Source organism: Octodon degus, unplaced genomic scaffold (assembly GCF_000260255.1).
Source record: "Octodon degus isolate 3935 unplaced genomic scaffold, OctDeg1.0 scaffold00060, whole genome shotgun sequence".
In the NCBI taxonomy this organism is placed as follows: Eukaryota; Metazoa; Chordata; class Mammalia; order Rodentia; family Octodontidae; genus Octodon; species Octodon degus.
Window position 1 is genome coordinate 3,561,915 of NW_004524636.1, and position 19,562 is coordinate 3,581,476.

The 19,562-nt window shown below is 44.2% G+C and overlaps 1 protein-coding gene across 1 annotated transcript in view; it reads right to left on the bottom strand.

The window, feature by feature from the left end:
* Pcna (proliferating cell nuclear antigen) overlaps positions 1–2,287 on the bottom strand; it is a 5,299-nt gene extending 3,012 nt beyond the window's left edge. The window contains exons 1-4 of the mRNA XM_023718573.1: positions 1,891–2,287; positions 977–1,074; positions 607–674; positions 3–95 (exon numbers count right to left, since the gene is read on the bottom strand). Coding sequence (XP_023574341.1) covers positions 3–95; positions 607–674; positions 977–1,074; positions 1,891–2,111 — 480 coding nt within the window. The 5' untranslated portion in view covers positions 2,112–2,287. The remainder of the gene's footprint in view (positions 1–2; positions 96–606; positions 675–976; positions 1,075–1,890) is intronic.
* Between the last annotated feature and the right edge of the window lie 17,275 nt (positions 2,288–19,562).

Below are 19,562 nucleotides of genomic sequence, written 5' to 3' on the forward strand. Positions count from 1 at the left end.
GATATCACAACAGCATCTCCGATGTGACTGAGGTCTCGGCATATACGTGCAAACTCACCAGAAGGCATCTTTACCACACAACTGTATTCTTGCTCCTATAAAACAAGATGTGTTGGTTAACACATTCCCATCATCCAGGGAGCAAAAATAAGGCCTCCTATCTTAAATCCAGGTCCTTAATAATTATTTCTATGATATGCTTAGTCTAACAAAAACGAAGCATTCTAGGGGGAAAACTGCATGGATGAGTAATGTAAGTAAGTACCTGGCAACACAATAAATTCAACGGATGACGAATTTTAAATTTTAGACTATTTTAGAAAAATGACAGATCCATCAGCCTGGGCAACTGGAGACTTTATTAACATGCACCATGTAAGACACAGTAACATGACTTAAGGCCTACTTCCTAACAGAACTTTTTCTACAACTATTCCTGCAAGTGTTTGGTCAATCAATGGCAAAGTATCTAATTTACTGCGAAATGTTAATATAAATCAAATGTGATTAAATGCCCTCAAAACTTCTATGTGTTGGTAGTTCGAGCTGTTACAGAATTAAATCATGACACCGTATGATACACTCTCTAATCAGAAATATACTCACTGGAATTCCAAGTTGTTCAACATCCAAATCCATTAACTTCATTTCATAGTCGGATACTTTCTCCTGATCTACCAAATGGAAGCAAATGTTATTCAGGAAACCCATGTGCTCATAAGGATGTAAATGTTATAACCATCACAAGCAAACACACACCTGTAATCCCAACACTGAGAGGCTAAGGCAGAAGGAGGTTGGGCTACACAGTGAGTTCAAAGTCAGGCTGAACCACAGTGAGACCCTGCCTCAAGAAAAAATTGTGACAAGGTCTCATTATGCCCTGGGCTTGAACTTACCATCTTTCTGCCTCAGGCTCCCATTAACTATGCACTTTATGACTATATACCATAATTAGTGAAGGGCTCCAACTTACTTGGTGCTTCAAATACTAGTGCCAGGGTATCTGCATTATCTTCAGCTCTTAGGGTAATGATGTCTTCATTGCCAGCACATTTCAGTATTTTAGACATGCTAAAACAGAGAAGACCCATTATCCACCCAACATCTAGATTTCCAAAGCCATTGGAAGTTAGCACTTACATACATCAGGTAGTGGGAGGAACTGGTGGGGGGATGCTGGGTAAATGCCTTTGGAAGAGGTGAATATGGGCCCTGCCATTTTGGATGCAACCTGGCACTCTACCAAAGAGTATTTCATCTCGCTGGACAAGAGTATTTTCTGAACTCCAAAGCCCTTCCGTGGGTTAAATTACGCCGCAAGGATACTTAAATATGACTCGCCAAACTTATTAAAACACACCCCGTGTATTGTATTCTGGGTACTGTTATTTTTCTTTTTTTTTTTTTAATGTGCACACGTGTACAGGATCAGCAGTGATGAGAATGCTAAAAACTCCTGCTCTGGGTAAATTTTCCTACAAGTTCCGGACGTAAAAATAAGAGTAAGAGATCCTAAACACCTATCGTCCTCATACAAGATGACAGAATGACAATTTCTCACGACTGCACATTATAAGGTGTTTGAACTCAACCAGAATTAAGGTTTCTCCTCCACGACTGCTGTAATTTAATGACCCACGAGCCCTGAAGGAGACTTTGGGGCAGACTGCGGAGAAGCCGGTCATTTTCCCGCCACCGCGAGCTTTGTGACTTTGGCGCGGAAGTAGCCGGCTGGCGCGGCTGCCAGCGCGGGCTTTTTGGAACCGCGCGCTCCGCGGGTCCCGCCCCTGACGGCCTCGGCAGCCAACCCGGGCACGGCTCCCGGCGCGCTCCCGCCAAGAACAGAGGCCGCGGCCGCTCCACGCCGGGTCCCCGCGCCCCGCTCACCTAGTGAGGTTTACCCCCATGGCCAAGTTGCGGTCGCAGCGGTACGTGTCGAAGCCTTCGGAGCGCAGCGTGAGCTGCACCAGGGAGACGTGGGACGAGTCCATGCTCTGCAGGTTCACGCCGCCCGAGCTGATGTCCCAGCAGGCCTCGTTGATGAGGTCCTTTAGCGCTTCCAGGACCTTCTTCAAGATGGAGCCCTGGACCAGGCGAGCCTCGAACATGGTGATGGAGTCACGACGAAGCAGCTGCACACGAGGAAGGAGTAAAGCCCGGCCGGCTTAGGCTTCCCGAGGCTAAGAACAGGCGAGGGCGCAGCGAGAGCCGCAAGCCAAGGCGGACACCACCAAACCGCTGCGCCGACAGCCGTAGAGTGCCGAGGCTTCCCGCGAGCGCGCTTTCCGCCCCCTACGCCCAGTGTTGGAACGTCATCACGTTGCCACGTCCATCCCAGGCCCAAAGACCAATCGTGTCTCTCACCCGCGTGAATCCCGCCCTTCTTGAATAGCCATTGGAACACGTTTATACAGAGGCGGGCAAACGCGTAGCGGGCCTTCAGAGGCGGGCGGGTCAGCGTGCCCTCGCCTCCCGCTTTTTTCCTTGGGGACACCGGCCCGCCACCGTGGAAGGCGAGATCGGGGCCCGGATTGTTACTCTGCAATTCGGTGGTGCCTCTCCTGACCTCTACTTTGGAAGTGCAGAGCTTCCAGCCTTGCAAGTGAAGTGCAAATCAAACCTACCAGGAGAAAAAGCCATCTGTAGACCCTGAAGACCATAGCTGCTGTAAACTCGCCTTTATTTCTTGTACTGCAGCAGGGATAGACTTCTCAGGTGCAGGCAGTATACGCTTCCCGCTATGTGGGCTCCTGGCCACCATGTTTAACACCCCAGCGCTTCCTCATCTGATCACTGACAATCGTTTACAGCAAGCTTTTGATTTACATAAATACAGGTTTTTAAAAATACGTTTGTAATTAGGGCCGACAAGATGTCTCAGCAGACTGAGCACCTGCTTAGGCAAGTTTAGGGACTGGGGTTTGATCCCTGGCACCATATGCTGGGCCGGCCACCAAGACAGGGCATGTAATCCCAGCGCTGGGTACGCTGAAAACGGGAGGATCACTATGAGTCCGAGCTGTGTAGTGAGACCCCGTAACGAACACACACAACCCCCCACACACACACCCCACACACAAAAATCTGATCATTCATGTGAGAATTTCAACGGTTGCATTTGAGCATCTTTCACATTTCTTGGCTATTGTATTCTTTAATATTTATCCTGATTAAAAGCATTTTCTATATTACAACGTTAATGGATTATTTGCCTACACACACCCATATATGGATATAGCCCTCCCTTTTTTTTTTTTTTTTTTTTTGCTTTGTTTAGAACATTTTTCTACATTTTCATATGTAGAGTTATTTAGCTTTTCTACTATATATCTAGCTATGGATTTAGTTTTATTTATCCTGTTTATAAAAGTGAAGATAGACTTATTTAATCATGTCTAAAATATCAAGTGGGGGGTTGGCCAAATAGCTCAGTGGATTGAAGGGTCCGGGGTTCAATCCTTGGGCCTAGGGTGCCGTACTTTCCCGGGTGCACCAAAATGGCAATTGAGACTGGGCATGGTGGCATGGGCCTGTAATCCCAGCTCTTGGGAGGCTGTAAACAGGTGGATCACTACGAATCCGATCTAGTAGTGAGACCCTGAACATCCTGTAGACCCATCCCTAAAATACAAATAAATAAATAAATCATGAACTGGGCAAGGAAAATAAAACGAATCAGGATGTGTGCCGTGGCTTGGCGTTTTTGTCAAGGAAACAATACAATACAGGACACATTTTATAAGATTTTATAATCACCTAAAGAATCATATATGAGTGTGGGAAATCTGTCCATACATTGAAGACCAAAGAATCCAGCTGAGGGCCTGGATCCTAATATCCTGTGTGAGTCCAGCTGAGGCCCTAGAGCTCATAACAGTGCCTCCCGCAAGTCCAACTGGAGGCTTAGAATCCACAACAATGTCTCCTGTAGGCCCACTCCATGCATCTGTGCTGGAAAAGCCCAAAGGTCAGCGGTGGAAGTTACAAAGTCTATACCAGCAGGATGAAAGATCTCTCCTAGCGCCTGGAAGATGTGAACTGGAGTTAGGAAGCAATGCTCAAGGTAAGCACAAAAGCTTCCCCAAAGATATGATAGCCATCTTCAGCAACAGTGAGGTCTCAAGCTCCTCCAGCAATGAGGAAGAGGAGTGAAAACTAAGTTCCAATCAGGAAAGCAAATGTGACAAGCTTTTCCACAAGACTGGGCAGTGCAGCATCTTCCCCTCCGGAGTCAGGAAGCGATGCTCAAGATGAGGACCAGATCTCCCCCCTCAAAATGAATCACAGCGGTTCTCAGTGACAATGATGGTCCCGAGCTCCTCCAGCAACAAGAACAGCCAAGATCATCAGGAAAGCCATTATGACAAGCTTCTCCAGCAGAACAGCCCAAGAGAGCCAGTAGCTTCTGACAACTCCAACAGCTCCCCCAAAACAGCTTTCCTAACAGCCCCTTTCAGCTTTTCTCCAATTCTGCCTCTTATGCTGCTGGCGACAATTGCCAGGTGGGCCTCCCACACCCAGCACCACCCTAGTTCAGTTCAGCTGGGTGTAACAAGTTGACCACCAGTTAACAATCCACGACAACATGTTATGTACACGTACCTACTTCTTAAGATGAATGTAAATTTTATGAATTGCAAACATGTACTGACAAAATAGAATTCAAAACATAATCAACTCTTATGATTTGAAGTTATGATTGCCCACCCATCTCTCCATCTAACATTTCTAGCAGACATGTGTATTTCATTGAATTTAACAAACCTTAAATGTCTAAGATACACCATTATTTTATGTAGTACAAGAAATAAAACATACTATCATGCTATTCTTTTATTACTTAGAAGTTTTATTCTGCAATTTCTAAAATGTTCCACTTTAAAAAGTATTTTTAGGGGGGCAGGGAGATAGCTCAGCAGGAATAAGTGCCTGCCTGGCAAGTGCAAGGTCCTGAGTTCAATTCCTGGTACCACACACACACACACACACACACACAGTACTTGTAATCCCAGTACTCAGGAGGCTGAGACAGGAGGAGGATTGTTGTGAGTTCCAGACCAGCCTGCGCTACAAAGTGAGCTCAAGACCAGCTTGAGCTGCATAGTGAGACCCTATCTCAAAAAGATAATAAATAGGGCTGGAGAGATGGCTCAGTGGTCTAAAGCACCTACTTGAATCAAGCTTGGCGAAGCACAGGGACCACAGTTCGATCCCCAGCACCACATGCCAGCCAGCCCCGCCCCCTGGTGGGCTGAGCTGGCCACACACACAATAAATAAATGTAATAAATAAAAATAAATAAATATAAAAAAAAAGATAATAAATAAATAAATAAATAAAGTTATAGACTCTTCCTGTTAACTTCTCATCAAATTCCAGATAAAGAATTCAAATTCCAGGGCCGGCCAGATAGCTCAGCAGATTAAAGCTCCTGCTTAGGTGGATGCAGGGGTCAGGGTTTCAATCCCCTGGCACCACCCCTGGGGTATGCAAGAGACAGCAACTGAGACCGGGCGTGGTGGTACACACCTGTAATCCCAGTGCTTGGGATGCTGAAAACAGGAGGATTATCACGAGTGCAATCTATATAATGAGACCTTGTAGACCCTGTACTAAATACATAAAAAAAGAATCCAAATTCAAGTGAATATAAATTCAGAAAAAAAGGAAATGTATTTTGGTAAATATTTATGTGATTTTGTTAGGGCTACTTAAACCTAAAAGGAAAAACTATATAAAACATGGAATGACTTTGTAAGTTTTAAGACTTTGGTGTGCATGAAGCATGGTATTGATGAGTAGTCTAATTTTCAAAAGGACACAGCTGGGCATGGTGGTGCACACCTATAATCCCTGCCCTCAGCAGGCTGAGGCAGGAGGATCATTGTGAATTGAGAACAGCATGGGCTACATAGTTGACAAGCCTCAACTACATAACAAGACTGTCTCAGACAACCAAATAAAGGATCAAAAAGGTTTCAGTGACAGCAAATACAATACAGACTGACCAGACCCAGCCAACACAGAATGTAATTATAGTAACTGAGCTCTTTGGTTGGCTGCAGAAGTCCTGCAGCCAGTGAACTAGGGTGCAAACAACTATGGCTAACTAGTTTGTAAAAACTTGACTAGTAGGCTATATAGCCAGTGAAGTTATTTTCTAGTTCTCTTCTTTGTTTTTCTATAAATGCTGTCTGATCAGGTTGTTGACAGAGTTCTCAGAACCTGCTTTGGAAGCTACCCAATGTTGGAATTGTGTTGTTTGTGACAGGTTTCACTATGTAGCCCAGGCTGGCCTCAAACTTGTATCTATCTTCCTGCCTCAGCCTCCCAGATGTTGGCATTACAGGTATATGCCACCAGACCTGGCTTGTGGTCCATCCTCCCACACTTGTGTTTTGTTTTTATTTGCTTAAATAAACCTTACTATACTGGATCTTTAACTGCTGGTCAACTTCTAACACCCAGCTGAATTGAACTAGGTGTGGCTGGGTGCTGGATGCGGGCGGCCCACCTGAGGATTGTTGCCGGCAGCGCAAGAGGGCAAAACAGGAGAAGCTGCCAAAATGCTGTTAGGGATGATGTTTGGGGAAGCTGTTGGAGCTTTTGGACGCTGCTGGAAGCTGCTAGCTCTCTTGGACTGTTCTGCCTGAGGACCGTGGCATACCGGCTTTCCCAGTGAACTTTGGAGGAGATCTGGTCCTCATCTAGAGCATCGCTTCCTCGCTCTGGAGGGGAAGGTAGTGCACTGCTCAGCCTCATGGAGAAGCATGTTGTGTTAGCTTTCCTGATGGGAACTCAGCTTGCCTCATCGCTGCAGGAGCTTGGGACCTCACTATGGTTGTCATACCTTTGGGGAAGCTCTGGTGCTTACTTTGAGCGTTGCTTCCTAGCTCTGGTTCAGATCCCTCAGCCTGCTAGCACAGATCCTTCATCCTGCTGGCATAGACTTTCTAGCTTCCACCACTGACCTTTGGACTTTTCTAGCACATATCTGTGAAACAGGCCTATGTGAGACTTGTTATGGACTCTAGGCCTCCAGTTGGACTTGTAGGAGGCATTGTTATAGGCTCTAGGCTTTCAGTTGGATTCTTTAGTGTTTAGTGTATGGACACATTTCCTAGACTTCTTGTGTATGATTCTTGGATGATTCTTTATAAACTAATATTATAAAATGCTTCCTGTATTATATAGCTCCCCTTGCGAAGACCCTAAGCCACAGCACCTACTAAACTCAACTGGCCTAAGGAATGTTTTCTTTTTTCCTTTTTTTGGTACTGAGTCTTTTTATTTTTTAAAATCTTTTTTTTAGGGTCTCACTATGCAGCTTGGACTTGTAGTGATCCTCCTGCTTTCAGCCTCCCCAGCACTGAGATTACAGGCATTCACCACCACGCCCAAACTCGGTGGCCGGCTCAGGGTGGTCAGGGTGGCCGGCTCAGCCTGCCTGGGTGCGGAGTTGGTGGGTACTGAGTTTTTGAGCAGGCCAAACGCAGGTTCTACCACTGGAAGTTCCTTTCCCAGCCCAGGAATTTCTTTTTAACAAGAGATTTATTTGTCTGCAAAGCCAGAGGAATCTGGCTTCCAGTGTCTAGGCCTGTTCTTAGTAGTGGAGAAAAAGCTGATAGCAACATTAATAAGCAAAGAAATATGAACTGGAGTTGTATTTTTATTCTGTGAAATGATTAAAAATTGCATTAACAGTCAGTGTAAGCATTGCCCAGACCCCGATGCTTCAGGGGACCAGCAGCCCTTGAGGGCCTCCTCGGAGCTTCTGTGCTCTTAAGGGGAATTCAGTCCAGCCCCGCAGGATGGTGTAGATAGGATTCACTGTAAAGCAGATGGAGAAAGAGAGATCTGTGCTCCCAGTGAGCAGGCGGCTGAGCCCTGGCCTCTGCCTCCAGTAGGACTCTGATTCCCTGTTCCAGTTTGCAAGAGCTACTCTTGGGTTTGAGGAACTAGGGTGATTGTGACACTTAATGACACATTTTTCCTCAGGAGTTTCTTTGGAATTGCAATATGTCTTCTTGCCTTTTTCAGATGGTCAGTGTTCCCTAAGGGGCCATAACATGTAAGAAATTTGTGAAAGATGAGTTCTTAACTAAAACCGGGTCTAAAGCCGGGCATGGTGGTGTGCTCTTGTAATCCCAGCACTCAGGAGTCTGAGGCAGGAGGATCATTGCAAGTTTGAGACCAGCCTGGACTACAAAGTGAGCTCAAGGCCAGCCTGAGCTGCACAGTAAGACCAAAAAGCCAAAAATAAATAAAATAAAACCAGATCCAGCCCATGATGGGAAGTTTCCTTACATTTCCTCTCCAGATATGGCTGGCCTGCAGGCTGTAGCAGCCAGGAATACTGTGTGCTTCATTCTAGAAATAGAGACCCTGTGTCTTTGGGCCTCTGATCCAGCATCATTATAAGTGTATACATTTATATATACGCTAGGGTCTGTATGTATACAATAGGGTCTCTTTTCTTGACCAAATTAGAATATATTTCATGTAGGTTTAAAAGCATGTTTTGATATAAGATAAGCCGATCGAAAAGTGTCATTCTAAAGGCAGTGGATCCAGGGCATTCTGCAACTATCATGCTACTAATGGTAACTGTTGGCTTGCATTTAGTGAATCTTTTGGTTTTAATTATAGTGATTCATTAACTCATACCTAGAAATTAAGAATGTTTTGTGCTATTGTTATCCCTGTTTAAGCCTGTTTATTTGTAGTAGTATTTATGCACATGTTTCCCATTTAAGGCTTTTGGTCTTTGGGATAACAGGACAATGTTCATTATTGGTATATAGTCTAGACGTTTTCAAGTTATAAACAAATATAAGCCATCAAGTTGTCTATAAGCTACTCTGGGAGGATCACTATGAATCTGAGCTGCCCAGTGAGACCCTTTTAATGTACCAAATACATTAATAAATAAATAAATAAATAAATAAATATTAAAGCACCTGGAAGCAGGCACAGAGGCTGGGGGTATGATACCGCCCTGTCCCAGGAGACGCTGAGATTGAAACTGGGCATGGTGGTGGGCACCTGTAATCCCAGCTCTTGGGAGGCTGTAAACAGGTGGATCACTATGAGTCCAATCTAGTAGTGAGACCCTGAACACCGTGTAGACCCTTCCCTAAAATGCAAAAATAAATAAACAAAAGCTACTCTGGTCAGTTCTCCTTATGGAATATGGCCCATGATCTCTTTTTTTTTTTTTTTCTTTTCAAAGTTTTATTGATAAACATATAGCAATGAGACAGTTTCAAATCAAATCTAAAGTACAGTTTCAACAAATAATACACTGCATATATTCTTCTTAGTGGTTAATTGCTGTACGGCCCATGATCTCTTAAGAGCTAACATTCTAGGATGGGAGTGCTGGCTGGGAGCTGGTAACTGGGTCCCACAGTGGGATGCTAGGCCCTGAGCACCCACTCCTGGGATCAGGACATGTGTGCAGGGGTGACCACAGAACTACCCACAAGTGAGCCATTAGTGTGGCAAAACCACAGGAGCTGCTTGCTGTGGGTTCTTCCCATGGTGCTGTGGCCTCTGGGGTCCATCCTGCAGGACTAGGAGTCCAGCTGGTGACGGACAGGCTCCCAGTCCAGATATAGGTGATGGAGGTGTAGGGTAATGAGCAGTGCTATTCTGACTGCCTGTTGCCTTTGACTCTATTGTGAAATATTAGTGATATTGTTGTAACATTCCTGCACCCAGTTTGGATGCTTCATGGGGATTAATTTATGGAAGCCCTGTATATTTTGAGCTTTTAGATCAGAATGTTATGTGAATGGATTTTTCGTACCTCGGGAAGTTATATTTATAATGCATAATCATTTACTCATAGTAAATTGTTTAAAATTGTTCACAGTTGGTGGCATATGCTTGTAATCCCAGCACTCTGAAGGCTGAGGCAGGAGGATCACTGTGAGTTTGAGGCCAGCTTGGGCTATATAAGTGAATTCAAGGCAAGCCTGAACTACATAGTGGAACCCTGGCACAAAAAAGGCAAAAAAAAAAAAAAAAAAAAAAAAAAAGTTAATGCTTCTTTAATTTTTTTTTTTTTTTTTTTTACAATATAGCATTTATGCAATGGTTTACAGAATTCATGGAATTATTTTTTTCATGGAATTATTTTTATCAGCATGGGAATTAATTATAACTTTGAATCTTTGTCTGGGTCTCTCTCTCTCTCTCTCTCTCTCTCTCTCTCTCTTGCTCTCTCTCTCTCTCTTTTGTATTTTTTTAGGGAAAGGTCTACAGGGTGTTCAGGGTCTCACTACTAGATCGGACACCGTGATCCGCCTGTTTACAGGCCTCACACGAGCTGGGATTACAGGCGTGCACCACCATGCCCAGGCTCAATCACTGTCTCAGCACACCCTGGGGGCGAGGCCAGCACAGCAGGCCTGGGTATCGAACCCCAGCCCCTGTGCCTGCTTGCAAGTGCTTTAATCTGCTGAGCTACTTGGGTGGCCCTTGTCTGGGTCTCTTGAGAACAACAAAGTCAGTCCAAAGAGGCCCCCCACACCCCCACCTGGCGCAGCAGGTCCAGCAGGAATAGTGTTCTCAGCCACATGTGGACAGATGTTCTTCGTCCCTCTGTACACTGCCAGTCCTGAGTTCCCACCTGGTTCCGGCTCCCTTGAAGCTGTTCTTGGTCAGGTCTGTGGGGGGCAGCAGAGCCAGCTGCTCAGCATGGGAGGTTTCTGTGGGCCTCCATGGGATGCCATGCAGGCTCAGGGAACTGGTGAGCCTTTATGTCTCCTCTGACAGCTTTGACCAGGCCTTATCCCGGTGTTCCAGAGCCTTGGTCCTCAGACCCCTAGTCACTCCTTCCTGCTGTGTGGGTTCATTTTCTCTTTGGGCCTTTAAACAGCTGGTGTCCTCACAAAGCTCCCTCAGCAGCTGCTCGTAGACCTGGGGGGTAATGAGCTCACGGCCAGGTCCAGATGGACTGAGAACAATGTGGGTTGGTAGACAGGTGCTGGGCCCACACAGGGGCCAGTTTGCTCTTCCTGCAGGTAGCTCCACCTTGCACTGCCGGGCAGGAGGCCCCTCCTCATCCACATGCCTGTGAAGGTGTTGGTGATCTTCTCCAGCTGGGGGCCAAGGACCCTGCGGGAGCTCTCAGTGAAAGGTCAGCAAGGGCTGGCTCACCCTGTGAAACGGCAGAACTCAAACCAGTGTGTGGTGGACTCACCCGTGAAGCAATTGCCAGGGAAGCTGAGAGATGCACTGCCCTGTTGACAGAGGGGTCCCTCGTAGCTGCAGGCGATTGGTTCTGGGAGAGAACAAGTTTTCAGCCGCGCACCCCAAGCCAAGCTGTAACAGGAGCACTGAAGGCCATGCTGCAGTCATCTGCAGCCACATGAGTACAGGCAGATTCTCCTTGTTTGGAAAAAAAAGATTAACTATACCTGGCAAAACATGGTATCTTGTACTTCCTGTCACTAAGCATCGCAATCACCCTAATTCCCTGAACCCAGGAGTAGCTCTTGCCTGCTGGAACAGGGAAGCAGACTCCTACTGAGGCAGCAACCAGGGCTCGCTGCCTGCTCTCCAGAGTACAGCTCCCTTTCTCTTTTTTCTTTTTTTTGGCTGGCTCAACCCACCCTGAGGTGTCGGGGATTGAACTGCTGTCCCCTGCACCTGCCTAAGCTTGCCTAAGTGAGCCCTTTAGACTGCTGAGCTATTGTGCTGGCCCCTACAGCACTCTCTCGACCTGCTTTACAGAGAATCCTACCTGCACCCCACCCTGAGTATCTCAACTGTTTGTCCCTCCTGTCCAGTTGTGGTACTGGGGACTACACCTGAGGCTTTGTGTTGATCTGCAAACCCAGCCCATTTTAAAATTTTTGTTTTTGAGAAAGGTTCTCATTAAGTTGTCCAGGCTGGGCTGAAATTTGTGGTCTTTCTGCCTCAGCCTCCCAGAATGCTGTCTTTTTTTTTTTTTTTTTTTTTTGTGGAACTGGGGATTGAACTCAGGTCTTTGCACTTGCCAGGGAAGCCCTTATTCTACTGAACTATCTCCCCGGCCCGCTAGGTTTATTTATTTATTTGTGTGTGTGTGTGTGTGTGTGTGTGTGTTGCTCAGGATTGAACCCTGTGCTGCCCATGGCCTAAAGTGCCAGGCCCCTCAGTGCATTTACCCAGTGCTCAGTGACCACATTGCATGAGAGGTTTTCACTGGGCAAAAGACTGTAAGTCTAAGTTTCATAAAAATGGCACACTGTTGCTGAGAAACAAATCTTGTGCCCAAACTGAAAGCCCCAGCAGCAATAACAGAAGAAGGATCAATCAGTATTCCAATGATTTGGACCCAGTTAAGCCAGTTACACCCAGTTCAAATCAGACAAACGACGATCCCACTACCAGAATGGGTGTAAGGCGAGACCTTAGGTGCCTCATACGAAGACCACTCAGAGTTCAAAATTAGATCTACCAGTGGCTTCTTGCCTTAATTTGTTGGGGGGAGAAAAGCCAAATTTAATTCCCACTGAAATTTCTACTTCAGCCCTTATCTGCATGTGTGAACCTGGTAGGGATGAGCCTTTAAGCAAAGAATTTGATTTTTCCCAAAGTATTTTGGTTCCTAGACTTATTTTTGACATTAAGTTTAAAGGGAACTCTTTTCCTGGACTGATGGATATAGGAGCTGATGTCACTATAATCAATAGCCGATCTTGGTCATCTGCTTGGCCAACTAGACCCACCGCCACAGCTCTGATAGGCTTAGTGTCTCCTCAGTCTGTCTCACAGAGTGTGCTGCCTCTTTCATACACTGGCCCTCTCTTACTTACTTTGGAGCCTCAGAGTTGTGTGTTACCAGATAGAAGGATGATGGCTAAGATGGAATATCAAGATGGAATATAAAATAGGATTTATAATGAAGGCCATTGGTACTCTGCAGGAAAAGTTAAGAGTTTTATCAACATTGATAAGAGAACAACTGCAATTGAGTCATCTCAAACCTACCTTATTGGAACTGGTTTTAGAATTGCTAGGAGCTGAATTAAGTAGAACTGCTGCATTCTTTCTTGATCTTATTAGATCTCACTCTAACCTCTTAGGTTTGTTGTCATCAGTTAATCATAATACAGATGCTACTGTAAATCTGATTTTCATTTTTCATAAAGCAAGACAACCCCATAAATTTGTTTCTCAAAATTCTAAATCTTTGAAAAAGTAATATAAAATTAAAGAGCACAAAAAAAAACCCAAATCATCATTTCCTGTCCTGCTTATCAGCTCATTCCTAAGCCTATTCCTAAACAAAGCTACAATCCCAGAGGTCTTATATCCATAAGATATATATATATATATATATATATATATATATATATATTCCCATATATCCTCTTTTAACAAACCTAAATATATTCATAGTATTATAGATGCGTATTCACATGTGCCCCATGTTATCTGTCATGCAGGTAAACAAAAGCAACGTGTCTTACAACATTGCATATCAGCCTTTGCTAACTTAATGTTACAAACATTAAAACCTGATATTGGTCCTGCTTCCATCAATAAAAATTTTCACAATTTTATTGATAACTGGAAGATAAAGCATGTTATAGGGACTCCCTATAATCGCCAAGGTCAAATAATAATCTAATACACTTCCTTAAACTAAAAAATCAGCCTATCAAGCAAAAGAAAGGGGGAACACAGAGTCAAAACTTTGCTACACATAGTTTAACTTTTCTGAATCTGACTTGGTGTGACCTCCAAACACGTGTTTGGAATGGTCTGGCATCACATTTAAATTGGGGCCAAGGTTATACTTATATTTACACAGACAATGGAGAGACATTACAACCATCAGAGCTGTTTCACGACCAGAATCCAACCCATCTACAAGACACATCAAGCATTCTGCCAAGACCTCAAGCAATGAACCTGACAGTGCATCATGCACCTTCCTGGGAGGGCCTGCAGCAGCCCATTCGTGAGGCTTGCCACCTAGTTAATAGTCAGGGTTTGGTTCAGTCACTTGATAATATTCTCTTTACAATGTCTAATCTTATAGCAGCTTCTCTGGGTGCTCCTGTGGTTCAAAGAAAAGTGTATTGGGCCTACATACCTAATGCATCCTGGCTTAGACCTTGCATGGATAGACAGGCCCCCAAAGGTTTTCCATTCTACAGAAAGCAATACCCCCAGATATATCATTGGGCCTGGCCTACAAATTTTAATGCAGTTACAAGAACAGACTACAGTTAATATTACATCTCATTTTGTATGTCTTCCTTTGTGTGTAGACCCTCTACAACAAGATGCTAGCCTTTGCAGATTGGCTGCAGATCAGACTTGGGAAGCACAACAGTTTAAAGGACAATTTGCCTTATTAACCCTAAATTCTATTCCATTGGATGGTAGCCTTGTAAGAGATTTTTAACCTACCATTCCTGTCTGTACTGAGAAGCTCAAGCCCCTCATTTTGAGGAAGGTGATTTGGGCACATGGCAGACTTTCAGGGATCCATACCAAGGATGGGCTATATGCAAATTTAATTATTCCTTTATAGACTGGTCCCCTGCAGGATTCCTTCTAGGGAAAGATTGAGATTGGCACAGGATTTCTTTTTCAGACTCCTCCAACTATATCATGATCTCAGAGGCCTTGTCCAATGTTACACGTTCAGGTTGAGGCCTCCATCCTCCCATCCCCAGACTCATTATCAGCGATAAAACTGGGCTCATACAACATACTTTATGAAATCTAGCCCTACCTGTTCATGGTGGACTCCTGTAGACTGAGTATCTGCAACTGATAGTTGGAGGAAAAGTCAAAGTATTTTAAGGACATAGATACATAAAAGTAAACATATGTGCTTATGGTCCTCAAGTACTATTAGAAAGAAAGATAGAGCAGCAACCAAATATGTTCTCATGTACTAATTGTTATCTGACCCATTATATGTACTATGCCTGAACATCCTTCCAATGACTCCACAGTGGTGATCATGGTCAGGATGCCTGGAGCTTGGCTTCCAGTCAGTCTAACAGAGTCATGGTCTTATTCACTTAGGTCTTTCTTGGTAGAGACATTAATTAAAAGAGTTATCAATTGGACCAAAAGGATCCTTGGATTGATTATAGCAGGGATAACTTCCTTGGTGCTTTTGATGGCCTGTGCAGTTATTGACTCTATGATGTTAGCTTACTCCATATTAACTGCTCACCTTGTAGACAACTGGACAAGAATTTCTGGCAATAGCAGGAAATCCAGCAAAATATTAATATAAAGTTAATAACCCAAGCAAGCATATTTAAACCTCTGTCCTTTGGGTGGAAGATCAACTGAAAGTTACAATTACAACAAGGTTTAAAATGTCAATATAATATGACTTGCTTTTGCATCACCCCATTACCATATAACAAAAGTCTTTTTCTTGGGGCTAATCAAGATACATATTTAAAGAGCTATCCATCAAAATATTACTTTGGATATAGATGCTCTTCAGAGAAAAGTATTAATAATGTCACAGCAGGCAGCCACTTTTGATGCCCAGATTAAAGACTGGGATAAGTTTGCTGATGCTATGGAGCAGTCAAATCTATTTGCATATCTCAAGGCTCACTTTGGGTTTTATATTGGAATTGGTGTATTCATTCTCTTGTTTATAATCTTCATTAAAGTGTGTCATGGAGGATTCTCAGTCCAACAACAGCTACGGGCTATGTGGCCACAACTGACACTGCTCTATCTTCTTCTAAACAAGGAAGGAGGAACTGTGGAGGACCACCTGAGCAGCTCTCCTTGAAAGAAGAGCAATTGTCTCCATTTTGGCTGAGCCTGACCCTATTTCCTTGTATTGATATGTACAGAGCTGGCTAGGACTTCTCTTTATCCTTTCAACTGGCCTTAAGCAATCTATATTAGTCTAGCTGAGGTGCTGGTGGTAATTTTTGAAGACAGCATGCATGTTTCACTGATAACCCATACCTGCTGCTCTCCAATATGAGTCAGGTCAAGACAGGACAAAGAGCCAGTGCTTCACACCGTCAGCTCAGATTGAGCCTCGAGATAGAGGCTATGACTTCCTGGGGCTTGAAACATCAGAGCCGAAGCACCAGACCCCCAAAACATTAGATACTATATCAACAGCATAATGCAGATTACTTTCTCTGCATATCCTCTTTGTATATGGCAGAGGTAAATGCAGGTCTCCTACCTAGTCCAGCTCACAGTACTCACCTACTTCCCACAGTTCTCTTCTTCAAGCCACTCCCCTTTCTCAACTGAATAAAACCCAGGTGCAGGTCCTGGGTTGGTCTCTTTGTTCTGGAAAGCCATCTTTGTGACTGGCCAAGGGGGCCCCTTGGCTCTCCAATGATTACAAATACGCTTTAGTGTCTTTACTTTTGCTGTGGGTTGCCCTGGGAGTGGTAGATTGGAATTAACTTGGTGGGATTCCAGTAATGTATCTCTGGGATTACAAATTGATTTCTTGGACTGAGACGAGAGCCTGGAGGGGTCTCCTACAGTACCTAAAGCCACCCATTCTCTGGGGAGAGACTATTGATTACAAAAAGTGAGGCCCCCAGGTTTTGAGGTAGAAGACACAAAGTTATCTAACAATTCAATGCATCTATAAGATCTGGGGAACACAGGCTCTGCTCTTTTTTTTGAACCATAACATTTGGACAATTCTGCATAGAGTATTTTCAAGTTCATTTTTTAGTGTAGGTTTTAGCTACTGAAAATATTTGTCATATTAATAACTAGAAAGACAACAAGTGGGCAAGAAAAAGAGGAGATAATGCCTGGTTTCATTTCTTAAGGGCATTTTAATGAAGTTATTGTATAAAGAACTTTGAAAATTTGTCCACTCAGAAGGGCTGGGGATATAGCTCAGTGGCACAGCACCTGCCTGGCAAATTTGTCCTGTGCCACTGCAGTTTTCAAATGTCAGGATGAAGGGAGGTGTTTTTATTACAGAATGATGATTGTGGTAATCGCTGACCTCTTATCCTGGGACTGCAGCCAGCCTACACATTCTGTGGGCCTAGTAATCCCATGCTGGTTATTTCTGTTACTCAACACAGTATTTAAAAAGCATGGGACTAACCAGGGAGCATAATGAAATCGCTGCTTACAAGAGCCCCAATCCTGGAGGAAATCACTCTAGCAGAAGGAAGGTAGTTTTGTTTTGTTCTGAGACAGGGGCTCATTGTGTAGCACAGGATGGCCTCAAACTTGGATGATTGCCTCCTGCCTCAGCCTCCTGAATGCTGGGCTTACAGGCACGGAACATCAACCATCTCAGAGTCGATGTAAGGAACAGAAGAGAAAAATCAGGAACAGAAGGGAGGTGTAGGATGATGGAATAAAATTCTTCCATTGGGGATTTTTAATTTCTTTTTGCAGTTGATACAGAGGGAGAGAGAGGGATGGAGGGAAGGAGGGAGGGAGGAAGGGAGGGAGAGAGAGAGAGAGAGAGAGAGAGAGAGAGAGAGAACCTGCAAGGCACTTGGCACGACTCCTAGAGATGCCCAAGTAGCCAGAAGCCAGACATATCTTGTTCTTCACAGCCCTGACTCCAGGAATGTATTTAGTGTAAGCTCAAGAAACCCAGGAAAGCTGATGGTGACAGATGAGAGGTTTATTTCAGAGGCTGCCATGTGGTGACCCAAGCCTGTAACCCCACCACTGAGGGGGCTGAGGCAGAAGGATGGTGGATTTAAGGACAGCCTAGACTACATAGTGAGACCCTGTCTCAAAATTCAGTTTGTTCAGCCAAGGTCTAGGGAGTTATCTGAATAGCTGTGTAGTGCCATCTGTGGCTTACGTGTCACCAGGCTAGGGGTGAAACTGGAACGTGACCTCTCTCAGTTGCGAGCCTGTCAAGGTGAGAATCCAGGTGCTAACCCCTCCACCTGTCCTGGAAGAGGTCCTTGTGGCTCACTCTACATTGATGTCTTCTAGGTCTGTAGATGATAGACCGATCTTGCTTAATTTATCCAAGAGATATCTGGTCTTGAACCACTTAACAGTTTACCCCAGTATCACCTGGGCAGTGTATTTGTTCATATACTGAGTAGCCTGAGTGTCACTCTGCCAAGTGTCCTTTCAATCAGTTGATTCTTTTTTTTTTTTTTTTTTTCCTGTATTTTAGGGAAGGGTCTAGAGGGTGTTCAGGGTCTCACTACTAGATCAGACTTGTAGTGATTCTCCTGTTTACAGCCTCACAAGTGCTGGAATTGCAGGTGTGTGCCACCATGTCCAGTCTCACTTGCTGTCTCAGAGAGTGCCGGGGGCGGGGCAGACATGGAGGGCTCAGGGATTGAACCCAGGCCTCTGCACCTGCTTGCAGGCACTTTAATCTGCTGAGGTATTTGGCTGGCCCTCAGTTGATTCTTTTTTTTTTTTTTTTTGCGGAACCAGGGATTGAACTCAGGCCCTTGTGCTTGCCAGGGAAACGCTTATTCTACTGAACCATCTTCCCGGCCCCCCTCAGTTGATTCTTGTATTGAATAAATTTGATAAAATTGCCATTTTTATATTTCCTCTTACATTCTTATAAAATTAATGAAAATAAATTAAGCAGTCATTCTCTATTTAAACAATTGGACTGATCAAAATGGTGGTAGCACAGTCCCCAACAGATTTATTACCTCTTAAAATTACCCTCAGGCTTTTTTTTTTCCTTTTTAAATTTTTTTAGATAGGGCCTGACTATGTAGACCAGGTTGGCCTCCAATTTATGATCCTCCTGCCTCAGCCTCCTGAGTGCTGAGATCACAGACCTGTGCCACAGTGCCTGGCAGTATGTTATTAGTTTTTGTAGAGGAGACAAACAGAACTCAGAAAGCAAATCTTTTCTAAGTAAATTATAGCCAGAAGAGAATGGTTATCAGTTTCCAAACAAGATACAACAACAGAACACCACCCAAATATTTTCCCAATATTTTAAAATAGGAAACAAAGTTCAAAGTTCAGGGCTTTTGCAAATGTATCTTACTGTCACTTTGGATCACTGTTACAAGCACTCAGGAATAAGCTCTTACAGAGATTATATGTAAGGCCCTTCCAGAATGCTTACTCCTTTCTACAAAACCTGCAGCTTAGGTCAGAATTGCTCGTAGGAAATTGTGAGTCCTGTGGGTACAAGTGTGTCACTGTTAACGTCTTTAACTTTAAGGTTAAAGAACAGAGTGTGGGGCCAGGGAGATGGCTTAGTGGAATAAGCGCTTCCCCGGCAAGCGCAAGGGTCTGAGTTCAATCCCCAGTTCTGCAAAAACAAACAAACAAACAAACAAACAAACAAAAAAACCAAAAACAAAAAAAGGAGTGTCTGTGTTTTGTACCACTTATAAAGCCATAAGTAGATGGCACTGAGGGCTGTGCTTAAGCAATTCAGATATTATAGAATTAGGGCAGAGAGTATAGGGCAATAGCTAGAGTGTGGTCTTATAACAAGTATGTTCTATTTTATTTTATTTTGGTACTTGGGATCAAACCAGATGGTGGTCTACCACTGAGCTATATCACCAGTCCCTCCCCTTTACAATTTTGACTCAGTGAGTCTTTTTTTTTTTTTT